This window comes from Zootermopsis nevadensis, unplaced genomic scaffold (assembly GCF_977971745.1).
Source record: "Zootermopsis nevadensis isolate Lab colony 2312 unplaced genomic scaffold, Znev_1.0 Znev_ptg000028l, whole genome shotgun sequence".
Taxonomy (NCBI): domain Eukaryota; kingdom Metazoa; phylum Arthropoda; class Insecta; order Blattodea; family Termopsidae; genus Zootermopsis; species Zootermopsis nevadensis.
This window is the reverse complement of record NW_028259160.1, coordinates 19,211,197-19,230,974: the sequence shown is the minus strand read 5'-3', so window position 1 is coordinate 19,230,974 and position 19,778 is coordinate 19,211,197. Positions and strand designations below refer to the sequence as shown.

Here is a 19,778-nt window from a genome sequence, read left to right as displayed (position 1 = left end):
AAATTAAAATTTCAACTTCAAAATTTTTTTTTAAATATTTCGAAAATGTTTTGTTCTGACCCTCGTGTGTTCTCTCATTCGTCAAAATGAATAATCGAGATTCGAAGGAAAGAAACATTTTCTCTCGCCCAGAGGCGATGGGTTCAACAGTGCCCGGAACCCTCAAAAATAGTTTTTAAAATTAAACAAGTATAAAAAAGACGACGTTATTTTTAAACAAGAGCAAATTAAATTGCAAAATTTACTTCAAGCCTCTTCTCATTACTTTTAAATTAATTTCCTTTTACACAGAATATATTTAATACTAATTATTGACTTCTTGCATTATGATGGGATGTAATTAAATTATAACTTGGAGTAATTCTCTTATTATTCCTGCAACTAAAAAACTCGGGGTGTCGCTGTGTCGGGGACACGGCCGTGGGTTTTACGTGAATACGTCTGAGTTAGCGGGTAATATTTTCTTTGGGATATGGAAATAAAACGACATCAGAAAGTTTAAATTTTTCACGACACCAACAAATATTTTACAAAGTTCTCTTTTTATGGCTTAAAGCGACAGATCTAGACAAGATCTTTCGTTTGGCAAAAAAATCAGCGCGCTAGCTCATCGGAGTCGCGAGATATACTGCCCGGAAATCTTCGCCCACGCCCAAATTGGCCGCCAGTCGCCGCGGGCCCCCACCCGCGCCTCGCGCATGCGCGGCGCCAACTCAAGGTCATGCTCGCATCGTAGTCGAACGAGACCACATTTATTTCAATCGTGTCTGCTTTGTTGTGTTGGTATAAATAGCAGGCAACAATCGGCTTTCATCATTCTGGGACGAATTGTGCTGCGAAGAGGTTGTCGATAAAGTAAAAAACTTTCGGAATTTCACTCTCTTCATTCTATTCTGTCGGAGGACATCGACGAAGAAATTATTGAACACCGAAACGTCGGTAGACATGTCGACCGACAGTACGCAAGCAGATCGCCAGGCTGGCTCTGGGACGAAAAGGAAATTACTCGAAGAAATGAACTCAACGCGCGCGAAGAAGTCGAAGAAGGAAGATTGTGTGGGCACAATCGAAGTGGCTTCAAATGGACACACCGTTCCTTTGGCCACTGCAGATTTGCAATCGGCGACGACACAGGGAATTGACATGCACGAGTCTCGTCGTTTCTTTAATGAGAATGGAGAACTTGAAATTTGTCCTCTGGATATCGACGATTTTTCCATTGCACCAACGGAACATCTTTCGGGGAATATAACTTTCAAGACCGACTCATCGTCTAACGCAGCTGAAGTCGAGGGCGGCCACGAAAGCGGAGGAGGGAAAGAGGAAGAAACTGCAGTTTCAGGTATGTGGAGTGCGCTTTGTTCTTTGCGTTCTGTGTCAGATTTTCCTAAAGAGCAGAGTCTCCTTTGTGCAAATGAGATGTTCCTACATCTCCCGGTTTTGTGTGGGCCTAATAATTACCTCCTTCCAATTACACCCCGCGAGGTCCAGCTCATAACTTCATTATATATTTTTGCAAAGACAGAAACAGTATTAATGTTACTTAATAATAATAATAATAATAATAATAATAACACGTGTTTATATATGAAATAAATTACTTTATTCTTATCGTAAAACACTAAGACCTTCGTCTGACCAAAAACTTCTCGACTGCAAGTGATCAAACCTTACTTCGTACAGGGTTGTATTCCTATCTACGAACTCCGGAGTTCGGTGTTCGAATCTAGACCGGGTAATTGTATGAAAATTCTCCGCTGATTGTTAGAAAATCCGCCACTTATTCCCCTATATAGCTATAAAGATATGATTAACGTTCATGAAATTAAATCTTTGAAAGCTGCCATTTCAGAGATCCAACAGGTGTTAAGAAGTAGTCAGCTAAAAGATTCCTCACATTGTTTGCTTATATTCCCCCGCGCACTGCGTCTTCACCACATATTTTATCAAGTCCTCTCTCCCGAACAAAGTTGTGTAAAACAACACAAGCCTTGACGATGGCTACAGCAAAATCAGGTTGCAAGTTTATAGCTCGATGAAAGATCCTCCATTTATTACTTAATATTCCAAACGAGCGTTCTATGTACCTTCGGGCTCTAGAGAGACGATAATTGAAAACGTTTTGTTTTACTGTCAAGTTATGTCCACCACACGGACGAAGTAGGTGTTTGTGTAGCCCAAATGCTTCATCTCCCAGAAAGAAAGAAGGTACTTTAGGACTTATTGATCCTGGAAGACATTTCCAGTTTTTCATGTCTTAATGATGTCCACAGCGAGGAGCTCTTAAATATTTTAGAATCGCAATCTTTTCCGTAACTTCCAACATCAACATAGACAAAACAGTAATCCGCGTCTGCAACCGCCATCAAGACCACAGAAGAATAACCTTTGTAGTTGAAGTACATCGAGCCAAATGGGCTGACTATTCTAATATGTTTCCCGTCAACTGCTCCTAAACAGTGCGAAAAATTCGCCCTTCTTTCAAAATCTGAAGCGATCGTTTCCCAGTGCTGTTTAGTGGGAACGGGAATACATTCCAAACACTGCAACTTACATCTCTGACAATCTTGCTTGCTGTAGAAATGCCGAGTAATGTATATCTGTGAAAATACAACCGCTCGCCAGATATCTGAAACAAAAACATCAATAATGAAAAAAGCTTAGAATAATGACAATAACATTTTTTTTTATATCTTAATTGCGTCATGTTTGTGTTTTATTGATACAATAATTTATTTACCGTCTATACACAAACTTAAAATAATGTAGTTTAAAATTACTTAAAATTATAACATTTCTCAGTAGATACTGTATCTTGTTACATTTTGTATTGACGACATGTTTCGATGTGTATTACATCATCATCAGGTCTATCAATTTTAAAAACTGTTGCACATCTTGCGTTGCGTATATTGATTTGTTTGATTTTTAAGTCTCTTCCTTTAAATTTGAAGGTTGTGCTTGGATGTTTTATATCTGTAAAATTAATTTTCAAATCGTGATTTTGGATATTGACATAGGAAATATAATAATTTACTAATTTAAAGAGTTATTACGTAATATAACGTAATACAATGTAAAAGAATCATAATAAATAGTAGTAAAAGGTATGTATGTATGTATGTTTTACTACCTTTTACTACTATTTATTATGATTCTTTTACATTGTATTACGTTATATTACGTAATAACTCTTTAAATTAGTAAATTATTATATTTCCTATGTCAATATCCAAAATCACGATTTGAAAATTAATTTTACAGATATAAAACATCCAAGCACAACCTTCAAATTTAAAGGAAGAGACTTAAAAATCAAACAAATCAATATACGCAACGCAAGATGTGCAACAGTTTTTAAAATTGATAGAACTGATGATGATGTAATACACATCGAAACATGTCGTCAATACAAAATGTAACAAGATACAGTATCTACTGAGAAATGTTATAATTTTAAGTAATTTTAAACTACATTATTTTAAGTTTGTGTATAGACGGTAAATAAATTATTGTATCAATGACAATAACAGTTGTAGCATATTCTAGTTGATTGGTATGAATCTAGCATGTGGCACATTGGTTTATTCTTATGATGTTGTTTTTTTCAGCTAAAGAAGTGATGAAGAGACGGGTGAATGTTCGAGATGCTCCTAAAAAATCCATTAAAAAACAAAAAGAGGCTGCAAGATCGGGAGCTGGAAAGCCAACTACAAAAACGCACGATTACAACGCACTGTTACCATTCCTAAGGAAAGTGTTCCAGGAACGGAAAACAGAAGTCACCCGATCAGCCGATGTTGGACAGCCCGAGGCGGCAAATGAGCAAACACCTCAAAACACCCATGAAAACGAAGTTACTCAAGCAATCGCCAAGGATTTCAAAACACTAGACAATGTTGAACTAGAAATGATTCAAGCTCCTAAGGATCAATCGGATCGTCATTTGTCTTTTTTCAGAGGGATAATTCCTTCATTGAACACTTTTGATGACGACAAGATATTAGAATTCCAAATGTCGGTGCTACAAAAAATAACATCCATGAAACAACGGAAAAAAATGGTTTCCTACAATCAGTACTCTGCTGAAATTCATCCTATGCGCATAAACACTAGTCGGCAGGCGACAACATCAACTGAAGGCCATCTCTATCAGAACGTGCGTCCGAGTACTTCAACTGGTTCAAGCGATGGGTATGATCCAGCAGAGAAGTTTGGCAGCTAGAACAGCGAGCCAGAACTAAGAAAATGTTGGTCCACATCTCTCACCAGCATCAGAAACCTCTGATGACTTTACTTCATGAAATGTTTCCAAATATTTCTTGTATTGGTCTTTTTCTGTGCCCCTTTTTTGTATTACAAGTAATTATACATTTCTACGCTAATAATAGTTGTAGATTATTATCCTCTACACGTTTCTTGTACTTTGTATATCATAAGTAAAACTATTGAAACTTTCTATTCATTAAACAGTAATTGCAACGGCCAACATTTGGATAGGCTGGATGCGTTCTCTCATGAATGTGTCTTGGCGCTGAAGAGAATCCTTTAGACGTCAGTGCAGTACATCAAAAGCGGATATTGTCATCCTAAAATAATTGAAAAACGTTTTTCTGCTCTGTCCCAGTTTTAATTTTCTTTATTATGATCGGGCACACGGAGGACGGACAAGATCTACTAAACAGAATTGGAAAGCGACACAATCACTTCGCAGCAAAACACGTGCACTTCCCCTTCACTTTTATTGCCGTTCTGTGTACTTTTCTGCGATCTACATTAAACAATATGAAAAAAGAATATTTAAGTTCAAATGTTTACACATAGTTAAAACATTTTAGATGAAATTGTAGGAAATATTAAATTTGAATTTATTTGTAATAACGAATATATTTAAAATAAATGGCGTGATAATAAATAGGGATAATTATAATCGAACAGAACATTTTTCGGCTGGTATCGATTTATAAGAAGTTGTCGCAGCCACGACGTGCAAAATGGGGTTGGTTGCCGCGATATTTAGTGTGCCGCGAGTGCAGAAAGTTGCGCAACATGGCAGAAGTACTCAAAAAAAGATTTCATTAAAGTGGTTTCGTTTATGCAAGTTACGTGACGTGCACGTGCATGCAATATGTCGTAAATCTCGTAGACATGAGTGGAAATGGTCATTGCAGGTGCTCTGCAAGTCTGTGGCAGTGCACTAATAACGATCCCAAGCAGACGGACATTTACTTTAGAAAAGATGCGCCTAGTATTGGACACAGCATCACAAAACAAGAAATTAGATTTTCCATTAAATTTTACAAATCTATGGAGGTGGATCTAATGAAGACAACACTGCTGTAAGTTTACGTCCACTTTCTTATTTCCGCACATTCTGGAGAGGATTCCACTTTGGACACTGACCACATCCCTAATGCCTTGTCTACACATCAGCAGTAACTACTACATATTCATTTAACATTTAAAAAGGGGAAGACTTCGATACGACGTCCGATGAAGAGATGGAGGGAAAATCCAAGACTAACAAGCCTCACGGCCTAATAGGAAGAACTTTTAAAAAATAACCACTTGAGTGCAAAGTCTTCTCTTCTGCAAATACCGTGCACCCACTGATCATTCTTAATACCGTTCAAACCGTGCAGTACCATACAGCAATAACAAAACCAAGCGACCACTTTTATGGAACACAAACATTTATTGACAATTTCATTTTTCAAGTTTCACCACTGTGCGGCTGCATCAATATTCGAAGTGTTTTAAAAGCCACGCCCTCTCTTAGGTGTGAGGTTTTGGGAGGGAAATTTTGTTTCAAACTCGTAATCTAATCTCCCTCCCCTTGTTCAATCTGGATCTGGGCCATTGTTTTGGGGGTTGATGCAGTCCTTCTCGGGACCCAGTTGTCTTTCCGGAGGTCTACAACATCTTGCAGCATGAATCTGATCCGACTTGATAGCAGTCCCTTCTTCTGGGAAAGCTCCTTCATTTTGCTGAAGCACTCGGACAGGTCCTGCAAGAACACAGAAAATTCAAGTCACATTTCACTCCTTACGCTTAAGAGCCGACACATGAAACTAGAAAACTCATCAAGTCCACATAGCACATGCTGTGCGGGAAGGCACGTGTAAATTTAAAGGGAGCTCTGAAGGTTACCGTCACTAACTAAATGTAAATGTGCGTCTCATCTACACGAACACTTAAACAGAGATTTTTGGTAGCTGAGCCTAGGCATGGTACTGCTTGCTCGTGCTGTGACAGTGAGTGAATTCTGACATGAGCCAGCAGAGGTGACGGGAGGAAACATTCAAGTCTAACCCAATACTGAGCAAGATTTCCTTTGCGCTAGACAGGGACAAGCTTACACTACAGCATCAGGCATTTTATTTTAATCCTATGAGCGTGACCCAGGTAGGAGGAGTACAAAGAAATGCAGAAGAACATGTCATGGTGATCATTCATCACACAGAAACACTTTCAGAATCTCGTCGGCAATCTCAGAAAGGTATTTAATATCAGAATACGCATAATATCTTTATGTATTCTTTATAATGTGCATTTACAAGTATTAAATCCAACTTCAGCAGTAGTTACCATGTTGGCCACCAGATTAAAACATCAAATTTTCTAACTCACAAAACTGCTTGTTCATCACCATCTTACCACCTGTAGTAGGATATTCAAAATATGACGTGAGCGAGGTCGTGCAAAAAGCACAAACTCCATATCAAATTTCATCCAAGTCTGTCAAGTTAAATTGACCGGACAGACATGACCAGCCCATAATGCCTTCTCGTTATACAATTCGTGCCAAGAACGCGTAACAATTACGAACTACTTGCATGTTACGAGACAGAAACCAGAAACTGAAAGAGAACAAACACTACGACACACTGCTTTTTTGTGTCATACCTTACATATATGCCTGGGGTCTCCGTAGAACTCAAAGGAGGGCAATAAATTAAACTGTAAGAAAACTGCAAAACTAAAACTATTTGAAAATTAACACAAACATACTTGGTTTTTTCTCTCTAAATCAGCCCCCACTCCGACTGCTCGTCTCCTTCCACAAGAAGACGCTTAATGCATCGCTGCATTATGCTCGCTGTCAGCATCCCTAATTTGAAGAGCTCGCCAACAAATCTGTAAAGTACAAAAAATATTTCAATGGGTTGAGTTAAGACAATAGTAAAAACTCAAAAAAAGAACACGAGCGAAGTAGTTCGTCTCTGCAAGATACAGAAACATTTGTACCTTAAAATAATAACTTTTTTAAATTAATTTCATTTATTCAATCTCTTGTGTGTGATATATATTTTTGATGTGAACTATAATTTCTTTTGCGTGGTTTCTCTAGGCGACCCTGGAAAAAGCTGTTAAAAGAGTTCAGACAGAGTATTAAGAACTTCAAATTAAATAATTACATTACTTACTTACGTAACAATTTACATACTGGAAAAATACGGAGTTGTAGTGCTGTGAATCATTTAATTGAGCAGGAACGTCACAGCGTTTTCATGGTAAGAAACCGTAACTGACATGGGGCGCAAGCAACACAGGGGCAAGGTGAGATCTGAGTGAACTGTGTGAACAAGCACAGCAGAGCAAGATGTTGTATCACACGTATGGGAAAGCAATAAACAAGAGATTGTTCAACTGTTCCAATTGCGATACATGCAATTCCTCAAAGGGGTTGTGTGACATATTAAAAGCCTATGGATATTTTAAGTGGAGCAGGACTTTAACCTTCAGTCCTCTGATTATATACAGAGTTAATCCATCAGTGCCCTGGCAGGACACATACATCTTCATGAAAAAAAAGAAGACGAAGTGTGGACTTTATGATGAGATAAGCAGCAGAATTGTGAAGCATACGTAGATATTTCTGCCTCATTTTGACACATTATGGAACAACACAGAAAACATCTTCTTGGAGACATTTATTTTAAATATTCTAAATTCTTCGCAAATTTCAGGGGAATATTAGAAAGAAAACCCCCTCAAAGGTATCACCACCTTGTCAAAGGCCCATACATTTTGCTTGGTGAGGGGGCTTGCATACTCAAATGACCCTTAGGGCTATGCGGGCATGGGCTTCGGCTCCTAGTAGGGTCACCCAAGCCGGGGAAGTCTAAGACTAAGAGTGATTCAATTACAAATGGATCTCTGACAAACTATGAAGCCTTAGAAACATTTCAGAGAAACAAGACAGAGTTTCTTTGAATGTATAAGACCCTTAAGAATCTCCTGACATAAAAAAAGAATATGGCACCATTCAGCCTACCACAATGGCTGGTGTAAAAGAGAGCATGTCCCTTTTGACTATTAAAGGTTACAAAATAAATGAAGTTGTGAATTCTCAGATTGGAATTAGGAATCATTTCAAAATTATAAAGAACTTTGAATTATCAAATATAACATTAACCTTTTACTGTACCAAGACTTGGCACCCAACAGTCCCATTCCAATTTGGCACAAAATTTAGAATAAAAGGCACAACTTACAAACTGGAAGGTAAAAGCCATAAACATTTCAAATTTCCTCCCAGTTTCTACTACTCTAGCTTCACTACTTTCACGTGCCACTGACGAATCAACTTTAGAGCTGCAAATATTATAAACAAAAACGAATCTTACCTAATATTTCCCACTGATTTCTTTCGTATCCTTCGCAGTTCCTCTTCGAGATTGCGTTGTAGTTCCTTTTTCTTTGCCTGCAGAACAAAGAGATATAAAAGATTTTAGTTTGAATTCAGTGTTGATTCAGAACTCTGCTAATTAGGAATCGCTAATTAAGATAGCGCCAGTAAGAGACATTTCATGCAACGCCTTTCACATATGTAAGCTTCCATTTTAAAGTTTGCTATGACGTTTGCGTATCATTATAAATATGCAACTGAGTCCATGAATCAGTGTTTTTGTGTGGCTGATGACACTCAACTGTGATACAAGAGAACATATCATGAGCCAATGAGAAATACATTGCCAGGGGTAGGGAAGGAGGATAAAAGTGCAGCAAAAGTCCATTGTTATGAGAGTTAATGATGTTCAGAAAAAATCATTGCATAAAGTATTCATTATAGGCAGTCAAACATGTAGAAAAGTAAAACTAGCTTAAGGAGTTAAGAAAATGATTTTTCATCTTGAGGTACAATTAGATCATAATAATTTTAATTCAATTTATATGCCCTCTTGAGATACGTAATGTTATTAGATTACAATTACATTAGTGGAGAACAACTGCAAAAAGAGACTTGTCATATGCCATAATTTTCACATTGGACCCTCACACTTTGTAGTTGGGTTCTTGTGCAAATACTTTGAGGGATTTAGTACTTTCCTTGTCATTCGTTTTCTTCAGAATTCTTAAAAACTTTAGAAACTTATAAAAATAACTATGCTTTGAAGGATGGATCTTCATCTACAAGCATAAAGGGGGAAGACACATATTCTGTCAGATCAAGCAGACCGAGCTATTCCCAATCTGTCGACAGAAACGTAAAACATTAGACTGTAGACAAAGACAGTTTGAGAAGTACTCACTGGCTCTGCTGCTTCTTCAATCTCTTTATGTCTTGCTTCTAGGTCCAGCTCCACCTCAGAATTCTTTTCAAAATGATTTTGGCATTGGTTTAGCAGCAGCTTCCTGAAGGTAATCTCTGGTTCATCCTTGTTCCCGCACTCTGCTGGAACTTGCGTGCCGGACAGAACTTTACACATTCTTGGGTACGCCTCGGAGAAGCTGGGTTCATCAACGGCCTAAACATAAAAATACACGACATGATCACTTTGCTCTGTATGACATATATACGTAGGGCAGTCAAAACGTTCTCGGAATTCCCCTGCAGACGGAGAATGAGAGGTAAGATAGCGCACGCAAGTGTTGTGGTGGGCAGCTGAGCGTGTCTGCTCGCAGTGGCAACAGGTCTGGACAGGTTTCGGCGTGCCGTGTCGTTAGTGTTCCGTTTCAGTTAGACGTGGATGTAGGTCATTCGGCGCAATTTCACAGTTCGAACAGCGTGCGAACATCAAGTTCATGTGCAAATTGGGCAAATCTGCTGAAGAGACGCTATCGGCCCTGCAGCAATTTTACGGTGATACTGCACTAATGAAATCCGCGGTTTAGGACTGGTTTTCCCGGTTTAAGAATGGACAGGAGACGTTGGTGGATGACCAGCGCAGCAGGAGGCTTTCGACATCCAGAACCGTGGGAACAATTGAACAAGTGCGACAACTGATTCTATCTGATCGCAGGATGGCCATCGTGGAGTTGGAGCATGAAGTTGGTATCTCTCACGGATCCATTCATGCAATTCTGTCCGACGATTTGAAGATGAGACGTGTCAGTGCGAAGTTCGTTCCGAGGCAGCTGACTACGGATCAGATGGAATGTCGCACGATGGTCGCTGGAGATCTCTTTCAGAAAAGTACGCAGGACCCTAAGTTCCTCACAAAGGTCGTCACTGGTGATGAGTCATGGGTGTTCGCCTACGACCCGGAGACGAAGATGCAGTCATCCGAGTGGCACACAGTGTCGTCTCCCCGACCAAAGAAATCATGCCTCGTTCGATCCAAGGAAAAAGTGATGCTCATGGAATTCTTTGACATCGACAGTGTGGTGCACCATGAGTTCATACCGCCTGGACAGACTGTTACGGGTCATTTCTACGTGCAACTGTTGCAGAGGTTGCGCGAAGCAGTTCGGAGGAATCGGCGCGACAAGTGGCAGGGTGGGTGGTTTCTGCATCACGATAACGCACTGAGCCACACATCGCTGGTTGTGCAGCAATTCCTCTTCGAGAAAAGCATTCCCGTCATCACCCGACACGTTTCACAATAAATCGAATGCGACGGCCGAACTCCGGAAGATTCCAAACGAAGCCTTCCACTGGTGCTTCCAACAATGGCAGGATTGATGGAGCAAGTGTGTGCGTGCGCAAGGGTCCTACTTTGAAGGTGATTAGGTAAGCATTGCCATATGTCCTACCATTATAGTGCTATACCACAATTCCGGGTACTTTCTGACTGCCCCTCGTATAACAGTAACTGTACTGAAGATATACCTAGAGATGTCGCATCAATTAAAATTATTAAATCATAGCCACCTAAATGAAGCATCGACAGAAGCAAATCTTTATCCCTTGAACCCAAGAAACTCCAAATCTCAGTCAGATGCCAAACATTTCATGACAGTGTTCCCTTTTCACGTATGAGACATTCATTTATAGATGAGTGAAGAGAAATCCTATGCTTGAAGGTGTATTTAAAGAAAGAACAACCAGGTTTCAGGTGGTTAAGATTATTACCGTGATCAGTAAAAATTTCAATTTTCAGCTGCCTCTAGAGCCTCCATTATTATTATGCTGAGGATACTTTCAGTACTTCAGAAATTCAGCTGCAAAGTCTCAAACAAAGAAAAATTGTATCAATATGACAGTTCTGTTTCAATGTATCAGCTGTTAAAAAGACTGCTGCCTCACCTTTTCAAATATGAGCTTGATAACGCCCTCCAGGCGATCACTGCTGTCAATTGGCAGAGACTGGACCTGAGCAACAAGTGTGTCAAATTTCTCAGGCATGAGCTTGTTGAGCACACTGCGCACCTTCTTATACAGGTCCTGCAACATCAAGTTCTCTCTCATCACTTCACAGAAAGACAACACAAAACACAAAATTAAAGCAAAACATGTTTTAATATGTGACGTTTGTTCAGTACTCTGCCTTTTAAGTCGGTTCGAGGTACAAGCCCAAGATCTCCATTACATTAACATCCAAATCAAAAGTTGCTGCCTTTACAACACATGCACGTGAAGCAAAAAATGTTAAAACAGATCAGATTGTCCTTTTCACATGACCAGTCAGTGGTGTGAGAAAGGATAATCAATTCACCGTTGAAAATAAACTGGTTACAGGGCATAACTAACGCCACTTGAATAGAGCAAAGATGAACAAATCTAAAGAGTAGATCCAATAGAATAATGGTTAACAAAATTGGTCACAAGAATGACTGAGGGATGTTTGAAGAGTGAAAGAAGCATTTCACATTAAACTTAAGAGCCACTCAGCAATCTGTGACCCAGTATGAGTGAAACCCAAAACCTCTGGTCACTGCACAAGAGTTTAAACAATCCAATTCTCTACAGACACGTCGCCAAATTACCCCCATCACCCCTAAATGGTTGGTCACCCCACAGATACATCAGAAAATTGTTTTTTCCGTGTAGACGAGTTTCTTAGTGCAGGACTGTTACATTCAGCCATCTTACATTGGGATAGACACAGCAGTATTCACTGCTTCTGCGATCCTGTGGTCAAAGAATGCCAGGTACATACCTGAGTCTTTGCCTCCTCTTCATTGGTAGCAGAGGGCTTCACTCGTCTAGGCCTCCATGCGTTTTCTGCATGTTGCAGTTGTACATCTTCCTTCAGCGAAAGCTCTATATGAGTAACAGGCTCCTTAGACTTAGTGACGATTTGTTGGCTGTTTCTCCAAGGTGTAGTCTGCTGTGAATTGAACCGAAGCAGCAGAAAATTAGCTCAGTGTTCAATCCTAAAAATTATCTTGTTCTAAAAGATTATCTAGATCTTAAAATATTCCAAAAACTACAAGTGGCCACGTTGAAACTTACTTTACAGTGTGAACTCAATTTTTGCAGAACACTGTAGCATGCTGCAACAGTTGTGCATAACAGCTAACACTTCTGGTACGCACTAGCTTTTCATGGAAACATCTGCATTTATGGACAATTATCACAAGGCAAACACACAAAATATTCACATACTTACCTCTTCGGAATCATGTCCCTTCATGAAGTCAGGATAAAATATATTACGAGATGGCGTGCCAGAGGGAGTTCTATTCGTCTTAGAGAATCTCCTCTCTACCACATGTACCTGAAAGCAATTTAAAAACAATTATGCTCAGAATTTTAGGGTATTTCAAAATGCACGGCAAAGTAAGGAATTCAACTCTGAGTATATTTTGAAAACTAAACTGGCATATATTTACTTTAAATTTTCCATTTTTGAATTTAGACATTCATTTTATACATTACTGGATGCATCCAACAGCTCACAAAATAATACACCTGTATGTACAAAGCTCTGAATGGCAAGAGAGTGAAATTTGGCTCAAGTTGTTTCTAGTTTGTTGTGTTCATCACCTCTCACAAAAAATACAACATTCCTACAGCTGCAGTTACTTATAAAACATCTTCAACTGTTCACTTCATTCTCACACACATACATTAAATGGCTAGCCAAGAATGATCACTGACAAATAACTCGCCCATTATCTTAAACCACATATAATCAATTCTCTTTCAGCACAGCTTAAATTTTCTTAATGCAATTGTCAGTAAATGGGGATACAGCCAAGTTCTTTATCCTTCCACAAAGCATCTAACCTGTAGAACACTCCAAATGTCACAACCCCCCATTTCCATGTACCCTACACTTCTACCGCATCCATAACAGATTTTTGCACCTTTGCTTTCGAAACACATACTACTCCGACCCCATCACCATCACCAATCAGTCACCCACACACCGAGTGACTGCCTTTGGCAATACTTCGTCCTATAAACTACACTCTGACAGCTATAGAAGAAATCCACCTTCCTTCTCCAAAACAAATGATACAATCTAAAGTGGATTCAACTTCCCACAATCATTTACACACTTTAAAAAGACTTACTTCATTATATCAATAAGTGCCAATTTTAAATGTACCTGATTTGTGCCATCGTTCACTACTGCACTAAGATCAAGTAAGTCGTCTGGTCTCTTCATTGACAGCTCCAACAGGAAATTTCAGTCATATATCCTCTTACCTTCTGGATTCTGTGGACTCCCCTGGTCTGGAAGCAAACGCTGACATGAGCTTGCAACAAAATCAGCAATGAGGAATTTGAGCTTTGTGTCATCATGAAATATTTGAAAATCTTTTCTTCATGTGAGGTATTCTTCTACAAATTGCATTATATATTAAATCAGTTCCTTCCACAACATTTGCCAGTATAAATTTGCAACAGAACTTCTGTTAACCTGCAATTTAATGGGTCTTTCAAAACCAATCAAATGGAAAGTCTGAAATCTTCCAAGATATGAATTCTTGTGGAAAGACCCAAATGCAAGAGCATTTTATGTTAAGTATTGTAAAATTCTGAATAATGTTATAAAAGAGGCTAAAAAGCAGCATTACAGTAGACTTATAGCAAAATCAGACAATAAAATAAAAACAACATGGAACATAATAAAAAGGGAGACAGGAAAAATATATTTATCAGAACAGATGCCATCTCTTCTAATAAACAATGAAAAAGTAAATTATCCTGGAACAGTGGCTAATGCCTTCAATAAGTTTTTTCTAACAATTACTGAAAGCCTGAATTTAAATCAAACAGGGACAGAAGATGCTGTTTCCATTTTAAAAGCTGCATTTCCTCTAAAATTTTCTGGCCTTAATATCATTCCAACCACCGAAACTGAGGTGAAAAGTGTAATAAATTCCCTCAAATCAAAAAACTCATCAGGTTATGATGAAATAACAAGTAAAATTTTGAAAGCTTGTTCAGTTTTAATTAGTCGTCCATTAACCCACATTTGTAATCACTCATTATACACAGGCATTTTCCCGGACCGCCTTAAATTATCAGTAGTACAACCACTGTACAAGAAAGGGGACAAAACCAATATGACAAATTACAGACCAATTTCACTTTTAACTACCTTTTCTAAAGTGCTTGAGAAGATTATGTACAATAGATTAAGTCATCATATGCATGCTTACAACATATTAGTCCAGGAACAATTTGACTTCAGGAAAGGTGTATCCACTGAAGATGCAGCCTTCAAGCTAACAGACAATGTGCTTAAATCTATTAACCAAAAAATGCATGTTGGAGGAATTTTCTGTGATTTAGCAAAAGCTTTTGACTGTGTAAATCATGAAATTTTGTTGGATAAATTGCATTTTTATGGCATTCAAGGAATAGCAGCGCAATGGTTCAGATCCTATTTAACAGATAGAAAGCAAAAGGTCGAAGTAAAAGCACCTAAAAACAAACAAATTTTTTTCTCAAACTGGGGAACAATAAAACATGGAGTTCCCCAAGGGTCAATTTTAGGGCCCTTGCTTTTTATAATATATGTAAATGACCTTCCTCCAACAATAAAAACAATAAATACTTTAACAGAACCCATAATATTTGCTGATGACACAAGCGTCATAATTTCAAATAAAAATTTTGATGATTTCTGTTCAACATCAAACATAGTTCTGTCTCATATGACTAAATGGTTTACTGCTAACAAGCTGGCCCTAAATCTAGATAAAATAAATATAATAAAATTTATAACAAATAACTCTCCACAATGTGCTTTAAGTATTGGTTATGATGGGAAGTATATACAAGAGTCAATAAACACAAAATTCTTGGGTTTGCAAATTGATAATCACCTAAATTGGACTAATCATATTGACAAACTGATACCTAAGTTAAGTGGCGCATGTTATGTTAGATTTCTGTTGCATGTCAGCAACACTGACACACTCAGATCAGTATATTTTGCCTATTTTTACTCTTTAATGAAATATGGAATAATTTTTTGGAGAAATTCATCAAACATCAAAAAGATATTCACTTTACAAAAGAAAATTGTTAGATTATTGGCTGGTGTAAAGCCTAGGAATTCATGTAGAAGTCTATTTAAGAGATTAGAAATCTTACCTCTTCCATGTGAATACATATTCTCATTAATGAACTTTATTGTAAATAACCAAGAACTCTTTCAAACTAATTCTGCTGTACACCCTGTCAACACAAGGAATAAAAATCTGCTTCATAGACCAATTGCCAACCTCTCATGTTTTCAGAAGAGTGCATATTATGCAGGGATCAAAATTTTCAACAGTCTACCATCTGATCTCTCAAGTCTTGTAAATAAAAAGGCACAATTTAAACCAGCATTGAAAAGATACTTAATTACACACTCCTTTTACTCTGTCGATGAATTTCTAATGTTTACAAGTAAGTCGTAATTTATCTATTGTATATAATGGGTGGATTTATTTGTAACTTATCTCTACTTCATGTGAACCCTTTGTTTGTATTTTTGTGACATTTATATAATAGTATGATTTGTATTTGTATAACATGTATTGTATTATTATGACTTATTCTACATCCTATGTCATCTGACTAACTTATGGATCCATGGAATGTAATAAAGATGTATGTATGTATGTATGTAGGTTGTTTACAAAGGACTGTCGCTGTTCAGTGATATCAATTTTCATTGCATATACTGCAGCACAGAAAACAAGGCCCTGTGTTTCTTCCATTCAACTAACATTCAAATCAGACTTGTAGCAAAAACAAACAGCAAAATTATGATATGCACTCATTTCAAAACGTATTCTCCATGAAGAAAGAACCAGATACATTTTTAGCACTGTCTGCATTCTGTAAGAAGTTACTGACAATTCTGCATTCTTTGCTTTATCATTCCTTCCAGATTCTCAATTCATATATGATCTCTTACCAGTAGCATAACCACTATTGAGGAGCTCTTTGAGAGGACAAAATGTGACGCTGACCCTGACAATAGTGCCAGTGACATCAGATTGGTCAGAGGTCATGGGACAAGTGTGTGGAACCTGTATTACACGAGTGCACTCCACGTTGCTTCACAGATGGTGGGTCTGGCCAAGAATTACCACACACAGTCGTTCAAGACTTTTGCACGCAGAAATGCGACTTAGTTTTTGTGTAGCGTCGCTTACTCTTTGTTTATTTCAACCAAAAGTGGAACGTTGTGACAAGTTGTAGCAAAACTCTAAGATATCAAATTTAATAACAGAGTTATTACATGCTATGAGCAAGAAGACAAAAGGGCAGTTTTGAAACTTTGTCATAAATGTGCTTATACATAAGGATTAACACATTTTATGCTTGACACACGGAGAGCCGTTCATCAGGCACGAACTTTATGCTATTTTCTGGTCTGACATAACGAAATATTCTTTAACACACATGAATATTAATTTATAGCAGTCCAGAATAGGAACTGATTATATATAAAAAAAATATTTCATTTAGCTTATAGTTCTCAGCACTGGCACATTTATCCTCCACTCACGCCTTGGCCAGTGCATGCCCCTAATGAAATTCACTATTCTTTACACTTACCCTCTTTGTCTGTGCACGTCAAAGAATCCACAGCAATTGCGATGTTCAGTGCATCTGCAGAGATGGCATCTGCTCCCTCGGAAGGAATTGTACTTGTTGGTTCTGCCTCTTCAGTTATTGTAGTTCCTGAGTCTGCAGACATGTCCTCCTCCTCCTCCTCCTCCTGCACACACACACAAACACCTTCGTAAAACACGGTGCTAAGCTCAACGTTCGTTTCCAATTTTCTTAAAATTGTAACTGATTCTTTTCGTTGAACAATGATTTTTACAGCTGTTCAACCGCAACATAAAAAAGATATTTTTATTCAATGCAAACCATCAATTTATAAAAGCAAACCTGACAAATTAATCTAGCAAGTGACATAACTTCAACATTTGAAATTTTGTAACAGTAACTGAAGGCTCCATACACGTCTGTTACGTCGAATCTCAGACTATTCAGGGTCATTACAAACCTGTGCTGCTTCCATCTTCTTCAAGCTCATCTTGTATCTCATCCTCCTTCTTCTGTTACGTTTTGTCTTTCTGTCGCTACAGTCAATCTCCTGGACAAGACACGCGTCTTCTGCCGATGCAGTGACAGTAGCATCCACCTGGCCATCAACACTGTCACCAATCTGGCCTTCAACCTCATTGTCGATTTGGCCTTCAACTTGACTGTTGACTTGCTGCTCCAAGTTCAAAATGTTCATTCCTTGTGACAAAATTAGACTTGTCAGGCTATCAATCTCCTTTCTCTGCTGATCTATCACTTGCAACAAGCTGCTTGTGTACACCTTCTGTGCTTCCAAGAGCAATGAGGCTGCACATTCTGTAACATTTGATAATTATTTTAAATTATAAAATTCCTCTTGTGAGTGTATACGAGAGTTACTTCAAAAGTCATGGCAACTAATTTTTTGGGGGCAAACACATTATATTGAAGAAAGTTCAAAATATACTGGAAGAGGGGTCTGGGGGGCACATCTGGACATCTAGATAGACATACATTAACATCATAATTGACAGAATATCATACTGATGTGACTTATAGACTGTACTTTTAACCTTAGCACATACACAGAATTCCACCATACTTACTGTCTGCATTGAATATCTCAATCAGTTTTTCCAGCATTATGTAGTTCTTGTTTAATGCTGTGATCCTCTCAGTCAGAGTTTTCTGGGTTTCTTTCGATTCCCTCATGAGACGAGAACGTGTTAGAGGATTTACCTGAGGACACACAGAATGCAGCATTTTATAATCCAAGAATTCTCTGTAACTTCATAATGTTAATATTTATTGCTAAACATTTGTCTCAACTTTGAAATCTGAACTTCAGCTACACATAAAATCGTGTGTGCATTGGCTGTTTGTGTGTTGCACTGCTACTGATTTACATTTGTCACAGAAGATATTAGGAAGATTACATTTATCAAAACACAAAATAAGGTTGTGTAAAATAACGTGCACTTTCTTTAATGAATGCTTTTGCTTTAAAATTAGCAAGTTAGGAGACATTTCAAACTTTCTAGTACACAATACAAGTCAGTCATTGATTAATCCATAACACAAAACAAGGGTCCTCAGTGTTTCAACTGTTCTCTCCACAATCACTTTCCATTAGATGAATATACATAAGACAGAAAACAACTTTTAACAATCTCTGAATGTGTATTCCCTACTATAATACACATAATATCCTCAACAGATCTTTGCAACGTACATTTGGAGGTAGTACATACCCTTTGTTAAGCAAAATAAAATTGCAAATTTTAAAAAGTTCTAAATTTATATTCTTTACGATTAATGTACAGCTGCGAGGCTAAACAACAGAATGATTCAAAACACCTTTAAACCCCGTGTACTCTGGTGCACGCTGTCGTTATTTTCTGCTTATGTATGTTTCTCAAACCGCACAATATCAAACGTGTTATCCAGTTTTGGGCCAAGTTCTGGACTTTCGTTTTTCAGCAAGACTGGTTTGTTTCTTTTATCGATGTAGTCTTCCTTAATTAAATCACACTTTGTTACGTCACTAAAACATCTGTCGCTATCAAAAGCAAAAAGCATGAGCAAGAAGACGCTTAATATAACTACAACATGCGCCATTTTGCACTGTTTACGTGTGGAAAATGCAGAGTGTAAATGGTGTAGTCGCATTCAGAAAAGTAAAAATCGGGACGTGCAGTGAAACATTCCGGCCGTCTACACGTACTTGCTACCTCTAAAACCTCTGAACGGCATTAAAAGTTTTTTGTATCAATCATGCTAACAAGATGTGCCATTTATTATGTAGTATGGGACTTGATGTAAAGTAGGACGGTTATAAATGCGTTCAGAAATAGTCTAAATTTAAAAATGCAGACACATGCGATCATATATAACATCTTTAACCCCGTGGGCGCTCAAAAGATTTAAGTCGTGTAATTCACAAACCTTCTCAGAATACTGTGGGAGACTGCAAGTAGAGCACCGTTCTCACCTTTTTACCAAGTTACTCCTTCATTTGTGAGCTTTCTTAAATTCATTTACACCATGTAGAGGTCTCTAACATGTTTGTTCTGTTTGATTCACCAGTTTTGTTTCTTCTGATATTCCCCATTTTTCT

At 38.0% G+C, this 19,778-nt stretch overlaps 3 protein-coding genes across 5 annotated transcripts; 1 reads left to right on the top strand and 2 right to left on the bottom strand.

Moving 5' to 3' along the window:
- The first annotated feature begins 719 nt into the window (after positions 1-719).
- Positions 720-4,382, top strand: LOC147872399 (uncharacterized). The gene is made up of 2 exons (XM_087356944.1): positions 720-1,342; positions 3,612-4,382. Exons 1-2 carry the CDS (start codon positions 946-948, stop codon positions 4,223-4,225), a joined length of 1,011 nt encoding a protein of 336 aa, XP_087213070.1. The 5' UTR covers positions 720-945; the 3' UTR covers positions 4,226-4,382.
- A 1,273-nt stretch (positions 4,383-5,655) lies between these two features.
- LOC147872397 (eukaryotic translation initiation factor 4 gamma 3-like) lies at positions 5,656-19,467 on the bottom strand. 3 transcript variants are annotated; one of them, XM_087356946.1, is made up of 9 exons: positions 19,019-19,467; positions 18,268-18,400; positions 12,780-12,887; positions 12,327-12,497; positions 11,474-11,611; positions 9,537-9,752; positions 8,631-8,707; positions 7,012-7,137; positions 5,656-6,007 (listed from the first exon to the last, which is right to left on the bottom strand). In XM_087356946.1, the coding sequence occupies exons 2-8, from the start codon at positions 18,274-18,276 to the stop codon at positions 7,026-7,028; spliced, it is 831 nt and encodes a 276-aa protein (XP_087213072.1). In that variant the 5' UTR covers positions 18,277-18,400; positions 19,019-19,467; the 3' UTR covers positions 5,656-6,007; positions 7,012-7,025. The 3 variants fall into 3 exon arrangements, 2 of the variants coding, with proteins under 2 accessions (XP_087213072.1, XP_087213071.1); XM_087356945.1 differs by lacking the exons at positions 18,268-18,400; positions 19,019-19,467 and adding an exon at positions 13,725-13,924; XR_015537367.1 differs by lacking the exons at positions 8,631-8,707; positions 18,268-18,400; positions 19,019-19,467 and adding an exon at positions 13,725-13,912.
- Positions 17,101-17,879, bottom strand: LOC147872398 (uncharacterized). The gene is made up of 2 exons (XM_087357020.1): positions 17,643-17,879; positions 17,101-17,348 (listed from the first exon to the last, which is right to left on the bottom strand). The coding sequence occupies exons 1-2, from the start codon at positions 17,877-17,879 to the stop codon at positions 17,169-17,171; spliced, it is 417 nt and encodes a 138-aa protein (XP_087213146.1). The 3' UTR covers positions 17,101-17,168.
- Positions 19,468-19,778: the final 311 nt, after the last annotated feature.

Coding starts and splice junctions, on each gene's coding strand:
- LOC147872397 (XM_087356945.1), bottom strand. CDS start 13,784: ATGAAGAGACCAGACGACTTACTTGATCTTAGTGCAGTAGTGAACGAT. Junction 11,612..12,326: donor AAGAGGAGGCAAAGACTCAG/GTATGTACCTGG, acceptor TTGATGTTGCAG/GACCTGTATAAGAAGGTGCG. Junction 9,753..11,473: donor TCAAGCTCATATTTGAAAAG/GTGAGGCAGCAG, acceptor TTTTATGTTTAG/GCCGTTGATGAACCCAGCTT.
- LOC147872398 (XM_087357020.1), bottom strand. CDS start 17,879: ATGAACATTTTGAACTTGGAGCAGCAAGTCAACAGTCAAGTTGAAGGC. Junction 17,349..17,642: donor AGAAGATGGAAGCAGCACAG/GTTTGTAATGAC, acceptor GTGTGTGTGCAG/GAGGAGGAGGAGGAGGAGGA.
- LOC147872399 (XM_087356944.1), top strand. CDS start 946: ATGTCGACCGACAGTACGCAAGCAGATCGCCAGGCTGGCTCTGGGACG. Junction 1,343..3,611: donor GGAAGAAACTGCAGTTTCAG/GTATGTGGAGTG, acceptor TGTTTTTTTCAG/CTAAAGAAGTGATGAAGAGA.